We start from the raw sequence: 21,599 nt of genomic DNA, 5'->3' as shown, positions 1-21,599 counted from the left end.
ACGTTCACCAACAGCAAGACATTGTTTACATATATGGAACGCACGAAACAGTTATGTGGTTAATGATCTAGAATAGGCTTTTTATATTGAAACTTTTTAAGCAGAAGTTGTGCGAAATTGCTATGGGCATTTTACAGGCTAGTGGTATATAAATGGGAAAAAAAAATTAAGTCTTATTCTAGAGATTGTTTCAGGCAGCATGGACAAAAATCAAAGAAGATTACCTGGTAGCTAAAGGTCTACAGCCATTTTTGCCTACCCTGTCCAAGTTACTGACCAACTTGAGAGACAAGTATACAAACATCTGAGAAGAAGTCTTCTGATGAAGAACACCCTTGGAAAAGTTAAGCAGCCATGTACAGAAATGCATATTAAAAAACTACATAATATGTGGGAGTGAATCTACTCTCCCCTAGATACCTTCTGTTCTTTCCCTATCAGCTAAATTAAAGCATACACCAAACCTGGGTGGCTTGGGTGGTCCAACCTCCTCAGTCTGCAATGGGTTACCAATTTGAGAGCAAGCCTCTCAGCTGATTGCTGCTGCCTTTACTTCAAAAAGAGTGACATTTCCCTGATCAGCTCTGCAGGACAAGTGATGAGCTCCAGCTGTTGGGAAAAGGGACATCCTTTGAAGTAAAAACAGCAGCAATCAGGTGCAGCACCTCAGCAGTTCCACACAGCAAACACAGCTGTATAGCCCTCAGCAAGTTTGCAAACCCCCACTTTCACAGCCAGGTAAAACACCTCACACTGCAAAAATCCTAGGTTCTACCTGTGTAAGCCAGGGATGCATGCATAAAGAAGAAAAATTAAAATTTCAGGCATTCCATCCCAGCCCCATGTGGTAACCAGCATCCAGAAGCATGGGAAATGCCTATAGAAGAACACAGGAACAGCTATGCCTAGGTCAATGACAAGTGGCTGTCCAATCTCTTTTTGAATGCCTCTGATCATGGCAGGTCCACAACTTCCTAAGGCAGCCTATTCCACTGCCTCGCTGGTCTAACAGTGAAGTTTTTTCCAATAGCCAATCCTGGCTGCATGCAGGCTCCATGTCTGTCTGCATAAGACACGCCCCCCCCCCCCCCCCCCCCACCTGCAGCTGCCCAGAGCCTGCACCCAGGCTGCCCTGCGGCCCTCTGCATTGCCCCACGTTTGAGAGGGCTAAGCCCCATTAGCCCCAGCCTTTCACCACCTATGGCAGTGCGCCGGCCTGCTGCATGTCCGTGGGCAAAGTATCATTTTTCATGGAATATTCACGGAACTACTGGGACCCGTTTGCTAAAATCAATAGTAGTTCCATAAACATTCCATGAAAAATAATAATTTACCCGTGCACGTGCCGCAAATTTTCAACAAAAAATCCACAATTTTCTCAGGGCCCTAGCTATATCCACAGCATTCGCTTCATCCATCAAAGCAGTTATTTTGACAGAGAAGATCAAGTTTGTTTGACATTACTAGGTTTTTGACAAATCCATGCTGGGTACTTGAAATCAGACTTCTTTCCTCCAGATGCTTGCAAATGGACTTTCCTTAGGATATGTTCCAGTAACTTCCCACGTACTCTGATAAGTTTGAAGTTCCTCAGGTCCTCTTTTTTGCCTTTTTTTTTCCTGGGGGGGGGGGGGGGGAGAGAGAAGGAGCAGGCAGATGAAACACTATGTTGGCCCTTTTCCAGTCCTCTAGTAACTGGTCTCTCTCCCACTACTTCATGAATATCATTGCCAAAAGCTAAGAGATCTCCTCTGCCAGTACCTTCAGTACTCTAGCTAAAGCTTAATTTTTTTTTACTAAGACTGAGGCAAAGTAGCTGTTGAGAAGCTGTGCTTTCTTTGCATCTTCTGTTAAGAGTCTCCCCTGGATAGTTAGTTGACCCACAGCTTTTTCTGGCCAGGCTTACAGAACCTCTTCTTGTTGTCTTTGATCTCTCTTGCCAGATGCTTTTCACTCTTCATCTTTGCCTTCCTGATTTAGTCCCTGAAGGCTCTTGCTATTTCCTGGTGACCTGCTCATTTTTCCATCACCTGTATGCTTTCCTTCTGCATTTAAGGCATCCTAGAAACTCCTTACACAGCCACATGGTCCTGGGAGGATGGAGTGAAGGATAAATGTGCCTAGGAGGACTGGGAGGTTCTGAAGGGCACAGTATTGAAAGCCCAACAAGAAACTGTTCTGACACAATGGAAGATTAACTCCATTGTGTTAAGATTAACACATGCCTATTAACTCCTTATGTCAGATGAAATCTACCTTCTTGAAATCTAGAGTCCTCATTTTGCCCACCTCATACTTTCCCCACTTCAGAATCTGGAATACTAACTTACCATGATCACTTCCTCCCAAGTTGCCTATCACCTTCACATCCACCACCAACTCTTCCCTATTGTTAGGATAAGATCCAAGACAGATGATCCTCTAGTTTGTACCTTCAAACATTGGGAACAGAAAGCTGTCATCCACACAAGTTAGGATCTGGCTCAACATTTTATATTTGGCTGTATTGTTCTACCAGCAGCTAACTAGAAAACTGAAGTTTCCCATCAGTACCATCTCATAGATTTTGGATAGTTTTCTCACCTTGAAGAATGCTTCATCTACCTCTTCTTCCTGATTATGTAGCCTGTAACTCCTCACCATTATATCAGTGCTGCATCTTTCCCCTTTCATTTTCACCCAAATACATTTCACTGTACTATCTTCTTCCTCCTGAACCAGGAAACAAGCATATACGTTTTTGACATAAAAGGCAAGACCACCACCTCTTCTCCCAACCTTGATTTTCCAAAACAAAATGTAACCCTCCATGCTGACACTCCAGTCATAAGAGCTCTCCCACCAGGTCTCTGTGGTACCAATCAAGTCACAAGTTCTGTTCACAGGCTGCAGCTTTCAGCTCATCTTGTTTATTCCCCATACTGCTCACATTTGTATATATACACATTGGACATATTTTGCATTTCAATCTACTCTCTTCCCTTTTGCATCACTTGTTGCTGTCCTGTGGCTCTCTGGCCCTCTCAGAGTTGAGCTGCTGCTTCTGGTCCTTTCCTCTATGGATTGCTTGCTGTTGATGGAGGGTTTTATTCACTATCCCATCAGACCTAATTTAAAGCTCACCTTACAAGGTTGGCCAGATGATGACTAGAAAAAATGCTCTTTTCAGTTTTGGTCAGGTGGATTCCATCTGTTGATGGGAGCAGTTTTCCTCCCCAGAACATCTGCTGGTTGTCAAAGACTCCAAAGCCTTCACATTGAAATCATCATCTCAGTCATATTTTTACTTCCAGGATATGATGGTCCCTGCCTGGGCCCTTGCCTTCCACAGGGAGGAGGAATTAAAAGAAGTCTGCAGTACTACAGCCATGGTATTAGTCATAGTCTTGCAAACAAAGCTGATACATATGTCTGTAGGCAAGTAACAAGATGGTTCATAAAGACATTTTATCTAAAAGATTTTAAAATACCAAAAAAATATAGCTCAAAGGACTGATGCCTACAGGAATAATCTCACAACCAGAGCACAAAAATGTTGCTTGAGAATCCCCCTAAACATCTATGATAATTGAAAATAATTTTTTATAACAGTAGCGACGACTATTTTGTGACTAATCAACATTCTAACCTGAGATATTCCGACAGATATACTTCCATACTCCAGTTAGAATTATGATCACAAGAGAGACATTGAACAGTTAAATACAGTGTTTTTATTTGCTAGAAAACTATATTAATTCTTATCTTGATAATATATGAGAACAAACAATTTAAAATTTAAAAAGGAAGACTTACCCTCATGCCAAGAACCAAGAACCCAATCTCTTCCATAAGTGGGTACTTGCTGACCTGTTGGTGAATCTTCTCAGCTGAAGCGTATGGATCATAACTTTTCTGGCCTATTTTCACATCCATTATGCAAGGCTTATTAAACTTACAGGTCACATCTTCCAGTTTTAGGTAGAGATCTATTAAAAGGAAAAATCAAAACCCTAATGCAAAAGATTTAATTACAAAAATTGTGTAAGTCAAGAGGGTGGAGGCAATAAAGGAAAAAGAGGAAAGGAAAAAAAAAATCAGTCAAAGGCAATGTGTAGCGCATTAAGTACTAATGACACTAAAGCCAAAAAAATAAAAAGTAGGTTGTTTTCATCCATTGCTATAGACTATGGATTATTCAGATATGGGTGGTTTGTATGCAGCTTAATTTGCAGTAGATTAAGTGAAAGAGAAGCTACAGAACTCCTTGCTGCAGGTAGAACAAATGTCTCAAAGAATAAACACTAAACCTAGCATCCAACACTTACAAGCCCTGTTATTGTCAAGTCCAGAAGAGTAGTTATATACTTAAACTACCCCAGCCAACATAGCCGCTCAGTCAGATTCCAATTTATTGTTCAGAAGAAACAGGCGAGTTTAATTTACATGAATCTTTAATATATTTAAGCCTATATTAAAGAACATCTAAATTAGATCAAAATATTAATCTTTAAACATAGAATCATAGAGAACTTGGGCTAGAAGGGGCCTCTGTAATTCATCTAGTCCAATGCGCTGCCTGAGACAGGATCGTGCCTGGGAATTAGAACTGCCATTTCTACTGTTAGGAAGACAACTGGCACTTCTTACATCCTTAATACAGTACAGCAAAACATAACCTCCCATTCCCCTATCTACCTCTTTACTCAAGCCATCTATGCTTTCTTCCTCTCTCCCATGTGCTTAGCCTTAGCAAAGTAACTGCAATTTATGCAAAAAAGACATAATTAGGCCAGGCAGGTAAGAGAGGGTATGGGCAGGATACAGTCTGTCTCGTATCCAGGGAGAAGGAGGAGATGAATCTTACTTAAGAATTGCATGGGTTTTGGGGGGTTGTTTGGGTTTGGGGGGGTTTTTTGGTGTTTTTTTGTTTTTGTTTTTTTTACACATTGATAAAAATCATCAGTAAAGGACTTCATCCCCATATAGATCATACATTAAGTGTTAAGTATTTTAACCTTCCTGCTTTAATTAAAAAGAGATTTAAAACACTGTCACAACAGAGATGCACACAACCTTTTGTTTTTTTCCCTTCTAAATATTACTATTTTTGGAAAAAGAAGGAAAGAGATTAGATGGATATGTGCAGCAGAACCCACCAAAGTTGTAGGACTAGATCCCCAAGTCTCAATAAAAGATGAGTTTGCAAAACAAGCCATGGATATACACAGCCACAGCAATCAGCTGCACAAGACCATTGTGGTACAACAGCTAAATGGAGAAACAGCACTCTTTGATATAAAAGCTGCAGCAAAGAGTTCTGTGGCTTCTCTTTCACTTAATCTACTGCAAATTAAACTGCATACAAACCACCCATATCTGAATAATCCACAGTCTATAGCAATGGATGAAAACAACCTACTTTTTATTTTTTTGGCTTTAGTGTCATTGCCATTACACAACATCTCCTTTTCTTGTACACACATAAAGGTAATCACAAGATTCAATGGCTGGAAGTTGAAGATAGATCAATATGACTAGAAATAAAACATTAAAACAAAAAACAGTAATTATAATTAACCACTGAAACAACTCACCAAGGGTTCTGGTGCATACTCCATTACTGAAAATATTTATATCGAGACTACACAGTTTTCTACAAAGATGTGCTCTAGTTCAAACAAAAGTTAATTCAGAGGTGCTGTGGTGCATGTTATGCTGGAGATAAGGCTAGACCAGGGGTCAACAATATTTTTGGCCAGAGCTCCAAAAACACCCCAACCCTGACTCACGCCTTGATCTGCCATGCCAGGAGCAGACCACAGGCGAGCCATGATGAGCCCAATCCTCGTTGCTGGTGGCAGCTGCATGCACACCTCTGTGGACAGTGGGAAAAGGGCCAGGGTTGTGCTGCCCTGGCCCCTTTCCCACCCTGCACCCTGAGGCACACAAGCAGTTGTCACTTCCACAGAACTAGTGATAAGGCTCCAGAGCCCAGTGCAGCTGTTTGAAGCCTGCCTGCCACCTGCTGCAGTTGCCCAGAGCCTGGACAAGCTGTGGCAGGAACCTGGGCTCCAGAGCCCCAGCACATGCCTCTGGACAGATGGCATGGGAGGGGCATAGGGCAGTGCAACCCCCACCTCTAATGTGTAGCCTGGCCAGGGCTCCGGAGCCTGGTACAGCAGCCAGCCTAGGCTCTGGGCAGCAGCCAGAGCCCTGGCCACATGCTGCAAGCAGCCTAGGCTCCATGCCTGGTGGCAGCTGCCTAGTGCCTGGGCCAGCTGTGGCATGCTAAGCAAGATGGCCTCACATGCCATGTGCTAGCACACATACCGGGGTTTCCAACCCCATTCTAGCTTTTTCACACAGGCATTTGTTTTAATAATACGCAATATACACTGGTTAAATTCTTGGGGGCCCCTTCTACAGAGAAGGCTGCTTTCTCATCACTGCTGCTAGAATAGTTGAAGAAATAGCAGTTAGGGCCCTAGGCACCCTATATCAAAAGGCACCACTTTCCTCAAAGCAGGCTATTGATTATTTGTCTCAGAAAAGTTCTATGGACACTGAAACCTTTAGTAAAGCTTCCACATTTTAGCATCTTTACTGTAGCAATATAAAAAGGCACATATTGGAACATCTTAAAAATACTAGAGCAATAATTTTTATGTTTAGGATTTTTTTTTTTAAGAGGTTTGCTCCAATACATTGGAGACAAAGTTGAGTCTGAATCCATGGCACTCTCACTTAACCTCACCTGTTTGGTTGTAGCTGATAAGCATAGACGCTAAGTAGGTCATGTGTTGAACTTTGGATGACCTCCTACTTGGAAGCTTGCTTAATTAAGATCAGAAGACGCTGGAAGAGAGTGTCCAGTGCACAAAAGTGGGCAGTGGGCAGAGCCCAGGCTTGCTGGGTGAAAACCCTGTATAAGGGCTTTGATTGACAGAAACTGCATGCATGATTGGGACTGGGTGTGAATGCGGGTCTGTCCAGTCTGGCTGCCTGTGTGTGTTCTCTGACTTTGTGTGTGACTGGATCAGTGTGTGTGAACAAGTGATAGAAGCGTGGTGAATGAATGAGGTGGAAGTGGTTTGGTGGTGTACTGGTACGTTGATGTGGATGATCATTGGGCTACGCCATGACTGTGGAGGTCCAATGAGCTGAGCACACCCTTGACAGCGAAACCGACATAGAGCTGACCATCATCCCCAGCAATCTCTACTCCTGAGACTCTACCTGTCCTCACCGCTGCTGATCTCCTGGTTGTGATCTCCCAGTGAGAGTGGTCAGGGTTGGCTCCCCAGATTTTCTCCCTGGGTACGCCTAGCGCTTAAGTAGCAGCCCTCCAACCACTAGTGTAAGTAACACACACTCTCTCTCATTCCTTTCTCCTCCCTTCCCCTAAAGCGGAAGGTAAACCACCACCAGATAATCATCTTTGGTGTGATGATTGTGATCGGGTTGTAGCCGTGTTGGTCCAAGGACATAGGCAGACAAGGTTCCTTGGTTGAATCTGATATCTTTTATTAGACCAACCCGAAGAGTTGGAGAACAGTTATTAAGCAAGCTTTCGGGTTGAAAAACCCTTCGTCAGGCTAAGGAGGTTTCAGCAGTTGGTGTGTGCTCTTCCTGGATATTTTTCATTCCATCCAGGAAGAGCACACACCAACTGCTGAAACCTCCTCAGCCTGACGAAGGGTTTTTGAACCCGAAAGCTTGCTTAATAACTATTCTCCAACTCTTCGGGTTGGTCTAATAAAAGATATCAGATTCACCCAAGGAACCTTGTCTGCCTATGTCCTTGGACCAACACGGCTACAACCTAAACCCCTGCAACACGGAAGATATCGAATTCAGCCATCTGAAATGGAAACTGTACAACATGAAAAAGAAAGAAGCCAGACTCAACAGCGACATATATTTTCTAAGCCTTTGCAAGAAACACAACATCATTACCTGAGGACTAAACATCTACAATCCCCTGACTACTACACACAACTCCAAATATGCTTCACAGCTATGCAGAAGAACTTCAGAGAAAATAAGAAATCATCTACTTCACCTGCTCTACTCCAAAAGAGACCAACTCAGGAAGGAAATCGCCATATACTACAACAACTTAAAAGATAGAAATCCATGCATGTTCCCTGACAATATACAGTGGATACAAAGAGACTATGAAAAACTTTCTACAGGATTCATCCTACATAAAAAGAAGAAATGGAACAAATTACTCCAAGAACAAGCTCCCCAGCCACAATACCACCATCAGAGGAACAACACCAACACCTTACAACATTCCAACCTCAGACTAGATGAAACTGAAAGCAGCAACCAACCCACAAATATTATCAATCTCTCCACACACACGCTTACCAAAACTGAAAAATCTGTCCTTTCTAAAGGCCTAAATTTCCGTTCAGAAAAATACCCTAATAAAATACTTCAATGTGGAGAACTAGAAGAATTCTTCCGACGCCTGCGCCTCGAAGAATATTTCCACGACCAAACTGAACCTACTCCCAACAACAACTCATCTTCTGACAACATTCAGGAAAGGATCAATGCCAAAAAGCCCAAAAAAACATCAGATTGGACACCTCGCAGTGGACAAAACCCTAACCTTGACAGCTACATTGACTGCTTCAGGGAAAGAATGAACAATGAAATAATCAGCAACACACACCACCACAACAACCTCTCTCTACCAGAGAAAAAGGCCATAGAATCTCCAAGATCTAACCACCAAATAGTAATAAAACCAGCACATAAAGGAGGAGCCACAGTCATCCTAAACTGTGAAGACTACATAAAGGAAGCCAACAGACAGCTCTCTGACACCACCTACTACAAAGAACTACAAGAAGATCCTACTCCCCTTTTCACCAAAAAACTCAACAATACCATCAAATCATTTCCATCAAGACTACAAGAAAAACTACACACCTTGATCCCCCCGCTACCTAACCCGGGGACTTTTTACACGCTCCCTAAAATCCACAAACAAGGGAACCATGGCAGACCTATCATATCCAACCATGGGACCCTAACTGAGGAAATATCAGGTTTCGTTGAATCAATCCTAAAACCGCTTGTCACCCACAGAGCAAGTTTTGTACAAGACACTACAGACTTGCTATGGAAACTTAAAAACATAGACCACCTTCCCAGCAACACACTCCTAGCCACCATAGACGTTACCAGCCTATATACCAACATCCCACACCAGGATGGCATCCAAGCCTGCCTTGCATATCTACAGGAACAAGATTACAACCCAGAATACAGGCCCAAAGATATTACTGAGCTTATACACTTCATCCTCACACACAACAATTTCACTTTTAATAAATCAACACTTCCTCCAGATGATGAGAACATCTATGGGCACTAAAATGGCCCCACAGCATGCCAACCTTTTTACGAGCCACCTGGAAGAAGACTTCCTCAAGAACTGCACCATCAAACCCTTGCTATACTTGAGATACATCGATGACATCTTCATCATTTGGACTGAAAGCCTGCAATCTCTGATTGAGTTCCATCAGAAATTCAACGATCGCCATCCCTCCATCCGACTTTCTTTAGAATACTGCAGCACCAACATCTCCTTTTTAGACACAATGATCAGTATCCAGAAGGGTAAAATACAGACCACAGTATACAAGAAACCCACAGACCAACATACATATCTGCACAGAACCAACAAATCACCCTAAGCACACCAAAAATGCTGTGATATACAGCCAAGCCCTCAGATACCACCGCATCTGTACTGAAGAGAACACCCGGGATTGCCACCTCACCAATCTTAAAAAGGCTTTCACCCAGCAAGGACACTCCTCCAGAGAGGTAGATCGCACGTTTGAAAGAGCCACCTGGATACCATGTGAAAAACTGCTGCATTACAGAAGAAAACCCCCCACAAATCGTGCACTGCTGGTTATGACATATCACCCCTCCCTTGAACCTGTACGGAAAATCCTCAAAAAATTGCAACCCATACTAGACAGAGACCCTATTCTTAAAAAGATCTTCCCAGAGCCACCCATCCTAGCCTTCAAACAAGCACCGAACCTCACCAACCTCATCACCAGAAGCAAACTTCCTCAAGCCCAGAACACACCAAAAGGATCCAGACCATGCCAGGACAAGAAATGCAAAACCTGCCAACACATCTCCACCACCCCCACTATTACTACACCCCACAACAGAGCCATCAACATCCCAGGATCTTACAGCTGCACCTCCAGAAATGTTATATACCTCATCCAATGCACCAAATGCCCTGATGGAAGATATGTAGGAAAGACCAAACAACAACTGCGCACCAGAATGAACGCACACCGGAAATCCATCAAAGACAGAAACACTCAATTACTGGTGGGGGCACATTTCTCACAGGAGGGCCACTCTCTCTCCAATCTCTCAGTCCTGATCCTCAAGGGAAACTTACACAACACTTCCCAGAGACGAGCCTATGAGCTCCATTTCATCAACCTGCTGGATACTAGAGATCATGGACTAAACACAGACATTGGATTTTTGATACATTACAATCTGCCTAACAACCGACTCCCCAGCCCAGCCCCTGGCTTCTTTACTTTTCATTCCATCCAGGAAGAGCACACACCAACTGCTGAAACCTCCTTAGCCTGACGAAGGGTTTTTGAACCCGAAAACTTGCTTAATAACTATTCTCCAACTATTCGGGTTGGTCTAATAAAAGATATCAAATTCACCCAAGGAACCTTGTCTGCCATGATTGTGATCTACATTCACTGTGATCAGGAATGGCGGCGATCCAGCATTTAATAAAGTTTTCCCCTTATATAATAAAGTTCATACCCATTCCTGAGTCAATATTGCTTCTGAGGTTATAGTGTTTCATTGAGTCTTTAGAGGGATTGAATTATAATACAGGTATTATCTTAGTTAGGTATAGGTTTTAGAAGTTACTAGGAATAGTTTTATTAGGTATGTAGTCAGTTACTAGTTCTGTAGTTACGTTGGTTGTTCTTGCTGTTGTATATCCTGTTATTTACCTGTTGTCTAAGCTATTTATATTTACCTGTCACTAATAAACCAATTAATTCGTTCCAGTTAAGTATCAGTGAGAGTTTCTTTATTTAGTCATAGTACAAGCAATTTCCAAATAGGGTGGTGATAGATACGCCTAGTCAATTCGTTAGCCAGCGCAGGAGCCAAAAATCACCCTACTTGGAACCAGACTATTGGGCGCTGCTAATTAAAGTGCCAGTCCAACAATTGCTTGTTATGCACTACACAAGAACTGGTCATCTGAAATGCAAGACTAGAAATCAATTATTACATCCAATGGACACAGAATCATGTCCCCCAACCTCCTCACTATTTTTGACGCCTTCCATTGGACTCTCTCCAATTTGTTCACATCCTCTCTGTAGTGGGGGCCCCAAAATTAGACACAGTACTCCAGATGCAGCCTCACCAGTGCTGCATAGAAAGGAATAATCACTTCCCTTGACCTACTGGCCACACACCTACCAATGCAGCCCAGTACACTGTTAGCCTTCTTAGCAACAAGGGCACACTGCTGGTTCATATTCAGCTTATTGTCCACTGTAACCCCAGGTCCTTTTCTGCAGAGCTGCTTCCAGGCTTGTCAGCCCCCAGCCTGTACTCATGCACAGGACTGTTCCATACCAAATGCAGGACTTTGCACTTCTCCTTGTTGAACCTCAGGAGATTTCTTTTGGCCCAATCCTCCAATTTGTCTAAGTTGTTCTGAAACCTAGCCCTACCCTCCAGAGTATCTACCACTGACTCCAGCTTGGTGACATACGCAAACTTGCCAAGGGTGCGCTCTATGCCACCTTCCAGGACACCACTGATGTCCTGAAAGACACTGAACTAGAAGACATCGAACAAAATCAGCCCCAGGACTGACTCCTGAGGGTCAGTCCTGGGGCTGATTTTCCAGGGACTGAGGTGAGGGCTGACTGGTTTGTAGTTCCCTGGATCCTCCTTCCTCCATTCCTTAAATACAAGAACCATGTTTGCTCTTTTCCAGTCATCTGGGAATATAATACTGGGTACAAATAAATTAGATACTAATAGGATTACTAAAGCATACAATATCAATAACTGTATCTACAATGGGAGCAGAATCCTTTCCTACTTCAACAAATGCAGAGAAAATTTTTCATCAATAAAAGCAACTTTCGCAGTTAAAAAAAATAAATCAAATTTACCAGATGCAGATTTCCATCTGGACAACTTGTATGGAAGGCACATTATTATTTTTCCATTAAAGGGCATAGTGCAATTCAGAAACCAAAATGTTAATTGGTGTAGAAGGCATGCAAGGTTTCAAGAATAACATTCAAGTGTTCAGGAAGTTGCACACTACAGAACTCATTTTGGTATATCTTCAAAATGTGCATTTAAACATACAGTGAATGAAGTAATTTATAAACTGTAAAGGCTGAATATAAACTGCTGAACTAAAGACAAGATGCACAGGAAGGCAGCCAGGTCTTCTATGCATCCTGACCTTTGCACTACGTCTATATACGTTATATTAATGTTGAGACAGACACAGACAGACAGAACGCATATTAGTGCTGTGCGAAGCTCTGATCGCCAATTCGATTCAGAGGAGATTCGGCAGCCAAATCTCCAGATCAAAGTCAGGAGATCAATTAAATCTCTTTGAATCAAACCAGAAGCCTCCAATTTATTTGGAGAGATACAGCTATATACGTTTTTTCTACACAGATCAAAGTACTAGGCTGCGCGTGAAAGCTGAGATGGTGGGGCAGATGGAGCATCCCACAGGAGCACAGCAGGGTCCCCAGTGCACTCAGCAGCAGACCCAGAAGTGGACCAGAAGCACTTCTGGTCCACTTCCAGGTCCACCACGAAGCATGCAGGGGATCCCACTCCCCAAGCTCAGCAACTGGTGCCTCCTGGGTCTGGGGCAGCACCCAGGGTCCCCCTGCGACTGATCACCAAGCCAAGGGGACACAGTGGGTGGGGGGGGTCCCTCTATATGCTCAGAAGTGGACCAGAAGTACTTCTGGTCCACTTCCAAGCATGCAGGTGGCCCCCCACGCTCCTATGGGACGCTCCATCCATCCCACCATCTCAGCATTCATGAGCTATGCCTGGTACTTCAAGGTATGTAGAAAAAAAAAAAAAAAAAACATTATAAAGCTGTGTCTATGGCTGAATCTCTGATTTGCTGAATCAGAATCGACTCTTCAGATTCTGCCAAATTGAAATCGGGACAGTGATCCGAATCAGCAAATCGAATCACTGTCCCCTGAATTGGACTGAATCCGAATCAAATACGGTTCGCTTTGCACACCCCTAATGCATATATTATTACATAGAAAACCTGGCTGCATGGTATATTTTTTTTAATCATTCAAAAAAAGCCCAAAAAGCTGCAACCAGGCTTTTTGGTACCCAGTGCATGTCATGTGTGAAGCACCTCCCCACATGGTACTACGTAACACTTCCATTTGATTTGGCACCCCTTGTGCAAGGGCTACCAGTGCTGGCGCACCTCCATAGCTCCCTCTAGATCAGTGTTTTCCAACCAGTATGCCACAGCACAATGGTGTGCTGTCAGAAATGAACAGGTGTGCTGTGGAATTTTGGAAAAAAGTCACGTTAGAAAAATAAATAAATGAATAAAGAAATGTCTCATTTCTATAAATTAGTTTTGTGGATGGAACTGAAGTGTATTGTGTCATGTTGCCATTCCAGTATACAGATGCGAGACGGTATGTCACGCTACGCTCTAATGACGTTGTATGTGGTCCAAAAAAAAAAAAAAATCATGTTGAGCAGAGTAGTCATGGAGTGTGCAGTTAGTGTTGAATTTTGAATAGGGAAGGGAAAATAGATAAATATTTGAAAAGACAAGATTCTGATCCCTCCACATCTACCTGCACTGATGAATTTGAACATGAACACAAGAAAATCAAAGGGTGAGCCAACACTACTGTGAGTGTTATTTGGATTATGGATTTTCATTTACTGGCAAACCAACTTGCCCTCTTCCACTATGTTTCGTGTGTGGGGAAAAACTTTCAAACCATGCCATGGTGCCAAGTAAGTTGAAGACAACATCTTAGAACCAAACATCTATCCCTTGCCAACAAGAATAAAGATTTTTTTTTTTTTTAAGTGTTCAAAGGATCAAGATGAAAAACAAGTGTGAATGATGAAAGACAGTATAATGGTGTCTGATAAAGTGCTGGAGGCAAGCTCCTTGGTCACTGAGCTTGTTGTGAAGACAAAAAAAAACACATACAATCACAGGGTCTTTAATTTTACCAGCATGTAAAGAGATTGTGAGAGTAATGTTAGGCTCAGCTGCAGTCAATGAAGTCGCAAAGGTTCCTCACTCAGACAACAGGATAAGCTGCAAACTGATGATATATATCTGCTGACATTGAAACTGTTGTTCAAGAAAAAATAAAATCAAGTGGAAAATTTGCTTTGCAACTTGATGAGTAAACAGATATCAAGGGTCATGCTCAACTCTTGGTTAACATCAGGTACACTGATGAAAAGTATCATAGAAGTAGGGTCGGAAGGGACCTTGTAGATCTTCAGTTCCGACACCCTGCCTGGGCAGGAGGGAAACTGGGCTCAAGTGACCCCAGCCAGGTAGACTTCGAGCCGCTTCTTGAAGACCCCCAGGGTAGGAGCCAGCTCCACTTCCCTTGGAAATTGGTTCCAGATCCTAGCCGCCCTAACTGTCAAGTAGTTCCTACGGATGTCTAATCTGAACCCACTCTCCAACAACTTATGGCCGTTATTCCTTGTTATCCCGGGGGGCGCTAGGGGAAACAAGGTCTCCCCCAAACCCTTCTGGTCCCTCCCAGTGAGTTTATAGAGGGTCACAAGGTCCCCCCCTCAGCCTTCTCTTGTGAAGGCTGAACAGGTTCAGGTCCCGTAGCCTCTCATTGTAGGGCCTGCCCTGCTGTCCCCAGATAATGCGGGTGGCCCTCCTCTGGACCCTCTCAATGTTGTCCACATCCCTCTTGAAGTGGGGTGCCCAGAACTGGACACAGTACTCCAGCTGTGGCCTGACCAGTGTCGCGTAGAGGGGGAGGACCACCTCCTTGGCCCTACTTGAGATGCACTTGTGGATACACGATAGCCCTGCCGACCGTGACCTCACATTGTCAGCCCATGTTCATCTTGGAGTCAGTGATGACTCCACGATCCCTTTCTGCCTCCGTGCTCTCAAGAAGGAAGTTTCCCGTCTTATAAGTGTGCTGCCGGTTACTACTGCCCAAGTGCAGCACCCTGCGCTTGTCCATATTGAAACGCATCCTGTTTTTGTTAATCCACCCTTACAACCTATCCAGGTCTTTCTGCAGTCTTTCCCTCCCTACTTAGCGTGCCCACCTCATCCCAAATTTTGGTATCATCAGCAAATTTGAACAGGTTGCTTTTCACCCCATCGTCCAAATCGCTGATAAAGAAACTGGCCAAAGCGGGCCCAAGGACCGAGCCCTGGGGGACTCCGCTGCCCACTTCCCCCCAGGTCGAATATGACCCGTCCACCACCACCCTCTGAGTACGACCCTTCAGCCAATTAGCAATCCATCTGACCGTGTAGGCATCGATGCCACAGTCGCCTAGTTTTTTAATGAGGATGGGGTGGTCGACAGTGTCAAAGGCCTTGCTGAAGTCCAGAAAGGCTACATCCACGGTGACACCTGCATCCAATGCTTTTGTGACCTGATCATAAAAGGCAATCAGGTTGGTCTGGTTGGTCTGACATAACCTGCCCCTAATAAAACCATGCTGGTTGCCCCTGAGCATCATCCCTGATGCTGGCCCATCACAGATGTGCTCCTTGATGATCTTCTCAAAGAGTTTCCCCAGGACTGAGGTAAGACTGACGGGCCTATAGTTGCCCGGGTCCTCCCTTTCTTAAAGATGGGGACCACATTAGCTATCTTCCAATCATCCGGCACCTGGCCCGAGCACCATGAGTGCTCGTAAAGCCGTGCCAAGGGCCCAGCAATAACCCCTGCTAGCTCCCTCAACACCCTGGGGTGGAGAGCATCTGGACCTGCTGATTTGAACACGTCCAGCCCCTCCAGAAGCACTCTAACCCGGTCCTCCTCAACTTTGGGTCTTGAGGCATTCCCCTCGAGTCTGTCTTGAAACACGGTGGGGGAGTCCCGGTCCCTGCACAAGAAAACGGAGGTGAAGAATTTGTTAAAGATGTCTGCCTTCTCCTCTGGCGCAACCACCAGATTGCCCAGCGTATCTTGTATAGTATAGTATAGTATAGTATAGTATAGTATAGTATCTAGTATAAAAGTTTGGGTTTTTTTTAGTTTGCAAGTAGCTACCAGGTAACATAACTAGAGAAGAAATATTCAAGGTAACAACAGCCTATACTAAGGAGGGAGAACTGGAATGGAAAAACTGCCTGAGTACATAGATGGGGCAGCCTCTATGACAGGGAAAGTGAAAGAGTTTTTAACCCAGGTCAAGGAAAAAACCTGCAGTGTGCTGGTGACCCACTGTTTCCTGCACCAGGAAGCACCTGTGCCTAAGAGATTGCTGGAAGAACTTTTATCAGTTTGGAATGGAGCAATAAAAATATTGAACTTAATAAAAGCACAGCCTTTGAAAAGTCACCTTTTCTCATTGTTATGTGAGGATTTGGGAGCAGAACATCAGAGTTTGCTTTCCCATGCAGAAGTATGCTGGCTTCCCCATTGAAAAGTTATGTCATATTTATACAAGCTAAGAGAGGAAATAAATCTTCTTTAGTTTGGAGCAACGTGCATATGCAAACCTGACTGCTGATGTGCATGATGTAGCATGGTGTGCAAAGATTGCCTACCTGGGGTGATATATACCCTCAATTTGAACAGGAAGATGCAAGGAAAAAATAAAAACCTTCTCTCCAGCACTGATAAACTGCATGGGTTTAGATCCAACTAGCTCTCTAGTGTGAAAAATATAGCAGAAGGCAAATTAGAAAATGTTCCCCCTGGTAAACTGGGCAGATCCAACTAGAAGTATTTTGGCCACATGAGCCAAATAGAATGGCCTGGCAGGTCAGATCTGGCCCATGGGCCATATTTTGCCTATCCCTGATCTGGACTGTTCTCAGTGGTAGCAGATGACAGAACAAGGAGCAATGGTCTCAAGTTGCAGCAAGGGAAGTTTAGTTTACATATTAGGTAAAACTCTCTCACTAGGGGGGTAGTAATTTAAACACTAGGACAGGTTACCCAGAGAGACTGTGGAATCTCCATCCTTGGGGGTTTTTGAGCCCCAGCTACACAAAGCCTTAGCTAGAATTATATAGTTTGGGATGGTCCCACTTTGAGCAGGGTGTTAGACTAGATGACCTCTTGAGGTCCCTTCCAACTCTAATTTTCTACAATTCAACAGCTGCAGCATCCCAGGCCAGAAGCTGGGGGCATTACAGCATGCCTCCCTGCTCAGCTGGAGCAGACAGCTTGGACCAAGGCTAGCCCGCCCACCTTTAGAGGATGAGGGTTTGTAGGGGAGGTGCAAAGCATCCTGGGACTATGAGTTAACTTGAATCTGGAGATCTGGGACAGAAGTTCAATAAACTGATTTAACCTAAATTAGTTAAGTCTGATACTACATCCTTCCAGGTTTATTTTCAACCAGTTTTGGCCATTTTGAAAGCAGTTTATGTGCACTGAACTTGTATTGCGTTACAGATTTGAACCAGTTTCCACTCATTTATACTAGTTTGTGTCATTTCTGTCCCTAGCCTAGGAGTTAAAGCATTTTACCTACTGCCTTCTCTCTTGAAATATAGACAATGTGCACCTGAACACATCACGGAGTTTAATCCTCATTAAATTAAATGCAATGCAGGAGAGCGGGACCGCCCCATGCTGTCCCCCACCCTGTGCCCTGCCCCACAGCTGTGGGAGTAAGGAGCCAGTGCACAGCACAAGAAAAAAAGAAAAAAGCTGCAGCAATTCAAAAGAAAACTACAAACAAGTTACAGTGTCATCTGACGGGCAAAGAGGCTCATTACACGTCTTTGAGTGCCGTTGTGTTTGCACACAACGAATCCATGGATACGACACTTTAATTTATGGCAAGCTAAGCTAAACTATGTCCGAGGAATTTTAGTTTAATGCACCAGAAAGACAAACCTGCTTCTGCAGAATCACACCATTGCAACACAAGAAAGGGCCGAAAAACGTGACATGTAGGAACACCCAGTGTTACTCAAATGTATTAAACTATTAAACAACTAAGATCAGTAAGTCCTTTAAAACAGTTAAGGAAAACCCACCAGCAAGTTTAGAGTTGCTCCTCACCACCTCAAAAATCTTCAAACTTATTCCTGAAGCAAATATCCTGTTTCCTGCCTCAAAGTATCTAGATTTATGTTCAGTTACCCTTGATCAGATTTTCTCCATTCCCAGAGGCTTCTTCTTCTTTCATTTATACTTGCCTTCAAAATAGACTTCCTTTCACAAAATCTGTGGTCTGTTTATGCGTTTTTGCTGCAGTGTTCAATTTCCATCTATATTCTGTTCAGCACCTTAGTACAGGGGTTCCCAAACATTTTCCAGTTTTGACCCCACCTACAGACCAATAATTTTCTGCAGCATTAGTGGTAACCGTTTGTATGTCCACAATGAAAAAGAGGCAAAGACTTATGCATGCTTCAGCTGCTTCACAGTAGCTGCCACCAACTACCCAGCAATAGGCATGTCTACACATGTGCTTTAATGCATAGCAGCCTGTTTTACTGTGCATTAGGAGCATAATGGCAAAAAATGTGCTAATGTCGAGTAAAATTAGGCTACTGTACATTAAGTGCCACTAAAAAAGCATGGACATTAGGGTAGCCTAATGCACATTTAGTTAGCACCTCACATTAGAGGTACTAAAACTTAATAAGCACTAACAAAAGTGCATTAATAAACATGTAGACGCATCCAATGAGAGCTAAACCAAAGCAACTTAACTCAATTGCTTCGACTGCCTGGTTTAGCTTCCACTTACTGAGGGGTAAAAATAAGCTACGTACAAAGCAAGTGGCATAGCCAAGGCATGGTAAAATCCACTTCCCTACTAACTGTGGGCACATAGGGCCAATTCATGCATAGGGGAAATTAAGGGTTCTGTAACTTGGCAACTTTTGGGATAGCATCTTATCCCCTTTAATCTATCCACTTATCTGGATCCCATAACCATATAATTGAAGTACACATGTAAAAATAAAAAGCCTCTGGGACTGGAAGACATCACCAAATCAAGGGCGACAAACTGTTTCAGCGTACCTCAAAGTCTTGAGGATATTTATTTTCACAACGCCCTTGTGAATTGCTGAAGTATTAGCATGATTTTGTTTTGTGAAAAAGGGAAACTGAGGCACAGGTGGACTGGGTTCCTACCTCAATGATTTCAAAGGGAATTATGTGACTGACTGCTTCTGAAGATCCAAGAACATACACAAAAACTGTGGCAGCTCAGGGAACTGAACCTGGATCTCTAAAGTGCCAGGCCAGTGACTTAACAGCAGGATCATCCTACGTGTCCACATTTTTTTAAGCTTGAAAATATTTACATAGGCAAAATGATCATGTATCACTTCTTTAATGAAATATGCATCACTTTTTACGTTATAATTTTCTAAAGTATTATGCAAGTCACCATTATTTTCAAGTGCTTCTGATAGTTACACATATATGCTCAAACAGAATCCTTTTTAGAAAGCTGCATATGAATACAGAGAAGAACAGCTGTTAAAATGCCTATAGCCTAGATAAACATCCACTAAACATAAAAGGATTTGCATACTTCATATTAAACACCCATTTAGGAAAACATTTGTAAATATTCATACTTAATTTCTGTAAATGCATTCCTATATATAAAGAACACATTTCTATTGTGTAGGAAAAAAAAAAATCCTTCAGTGTTTTTAAGTGGTGCTTATATATTTTATTAAAGCACTGAGGAAAACAAACCATACGAGAACAAAACTGGTTCAGTGTACATTGCAAGATTCACCCACATTCTGAAAGTGCTTAACCATTCTGTCTTTGGAAGAATTAGTGACCAAAAAAAGAACAGAAAGAAAGAAAAAAAAAAATCAATTGCCATATTCTATTTGTTTTTTTTGTAATTTACTAAGGCAGATCTTGAAATTCTGAATAAGTGAAAGGAACCTCAGTCGCTATCAGCTGCAGAGAAAGAAAGGCTTTAAAATAATTCACATTGATCTGACATGTTGTTAGTCTAGGTAGAGAAAATTAAGAGTCTAAAAAGCAATATATAGTACTTAACAGCAGTAAAGTTTTGAAAATGAGCAAGGGAAGAGTCAGGCAGGAATGGCTAAAGCCTTAAAAATTGAGCGAAATAACTAAAATGGATATTTTAGATATACATGGGGAAATGTAATTTTTAAGGCCTATCAATTTCTAATCATATTCTCCCACAAAACCATCATGTTTCAATTTTATACCAACATAGGCAGGTTGATGCTGGTTCACATGCATCTGCTTGCTGACCCTGGTAAAACTTGATTTTGGAGACCTATGCATACATATTTTCTCCTTTCTTTAAAAGAAACATTATTTCAGTGAAGTTGAACAGCTGCACCACATACCTGAAACAATGTTAACATTAATATGGGTAACTGTGGGCATGATTTTGTATGTTCTTTAGCTTTATTATGTTCCAATTTATATTCTCAAAGCATTTTTATCCAGTCTAGCTAGCAATTCCTTCAGACCCATCTAAAGTGCTGCAGCAGCCCCAGACTTCTCATTTCTACTCTTCCCCTAAAAACAAAAAAATAATTACCCCATGAAGCACCTGATGCTCCAGCTCACATGCCTCGCAGCTATCTTTTTTTTAGCCCAGGTACATTCAATAACATTCCAAGTCTGACTGATCCTCCACTTCCCTGCTGCAAGTTTAAGATATCCAGCAGTATGCCAATAGAAGCCTCACCTCCTTCACTAATAAAACATCTTTGTCAGATAAATTCTCCCTCTTTACCATGATACTCTCATCCAGACAAAACTACAGAGGGCTGTGCTTCACATGCTGCCCTGACCACTTAAGACTCTATATCAGATACTCCCAAAAGAGTAAGAGGTAAGAGAACCTCTTACAAATTTAAGTATGATTAATACAAAATGTAAGCTACAGAAAAAATAATTAACAGAACAGATTTTGAAAGTGATATATATGCTCTTAAGATATAACCTAGAAATATACCTACCACTGACTAAGTCCATTGAACAGCACAAAATATAAAACAACAACAAAAAACCTAGTAAGTACCAGTATGGAATTCTGAATCAAAAGGGGTATTTAAGACTCAGAACTCACAAGACGAATCCTTGGCCAAATTCTTAAGTGGTACGTAGACCAGCTAATGTTCCACCGCCCCCCGCCCCCACCCCTCTTACACTGTGAATTTGCCAGCACTGTGTAACTTTCTATCCTAGACTTAGGATAGAAAGGAACAATAATTGAAGCTTACAGAGTAGAGGGGTTGAAGAGCTAAACTCAATGATGCATATATAATTAGGAAGGTCAAACAGTGACAGACTGTAAAACTGATTAAGTTA

The 21,599-nt window shown here is 42.7% G+C and overlaps 1 protein-coding gene across 1 annotated transcript in view; it reads right to left on the bottom strand.

Moving 5' to 3' along the window:
* The window catches only part of IPMK (inositol polyphosphate multikinase), a 67,152-nt gene that overhangs the window by 16,367 nt on the left and 29,186 nt on the right, over positions 1–21,599 (bottom strand). The window contains exon 4 of the mRNA XM_059729929.1: positions 3,796–3,968. Coding sequence (XP_059585912.1) covers positions 3,796–3,968 — 173 coding nt within the window. The remainder of the gene's footprint in view (positions 1–3,795; positions 3,969–21,599) is intronic.

This window comes from Alligator mississippiensis, chromosome 6 (genome assembly GCF_030867095.1).
Source record: "Alligator mississippiensis isolate rAllMis1 chromosome 6, rAllMis1, whole genome shotgun sequence".
Classification (NCBI taxonomy): domain Eukaryota; kingdom Metazoa; phylum Chordata; order Crocodylia; family Alligatoridae; genus Alligator; species Alligator mississippiensis.
The sequence above is the reverse complement of the archived record's forward strand: the minus strand, read 5'-3'. Positions and strand labels throughout refer to the sequence as shown.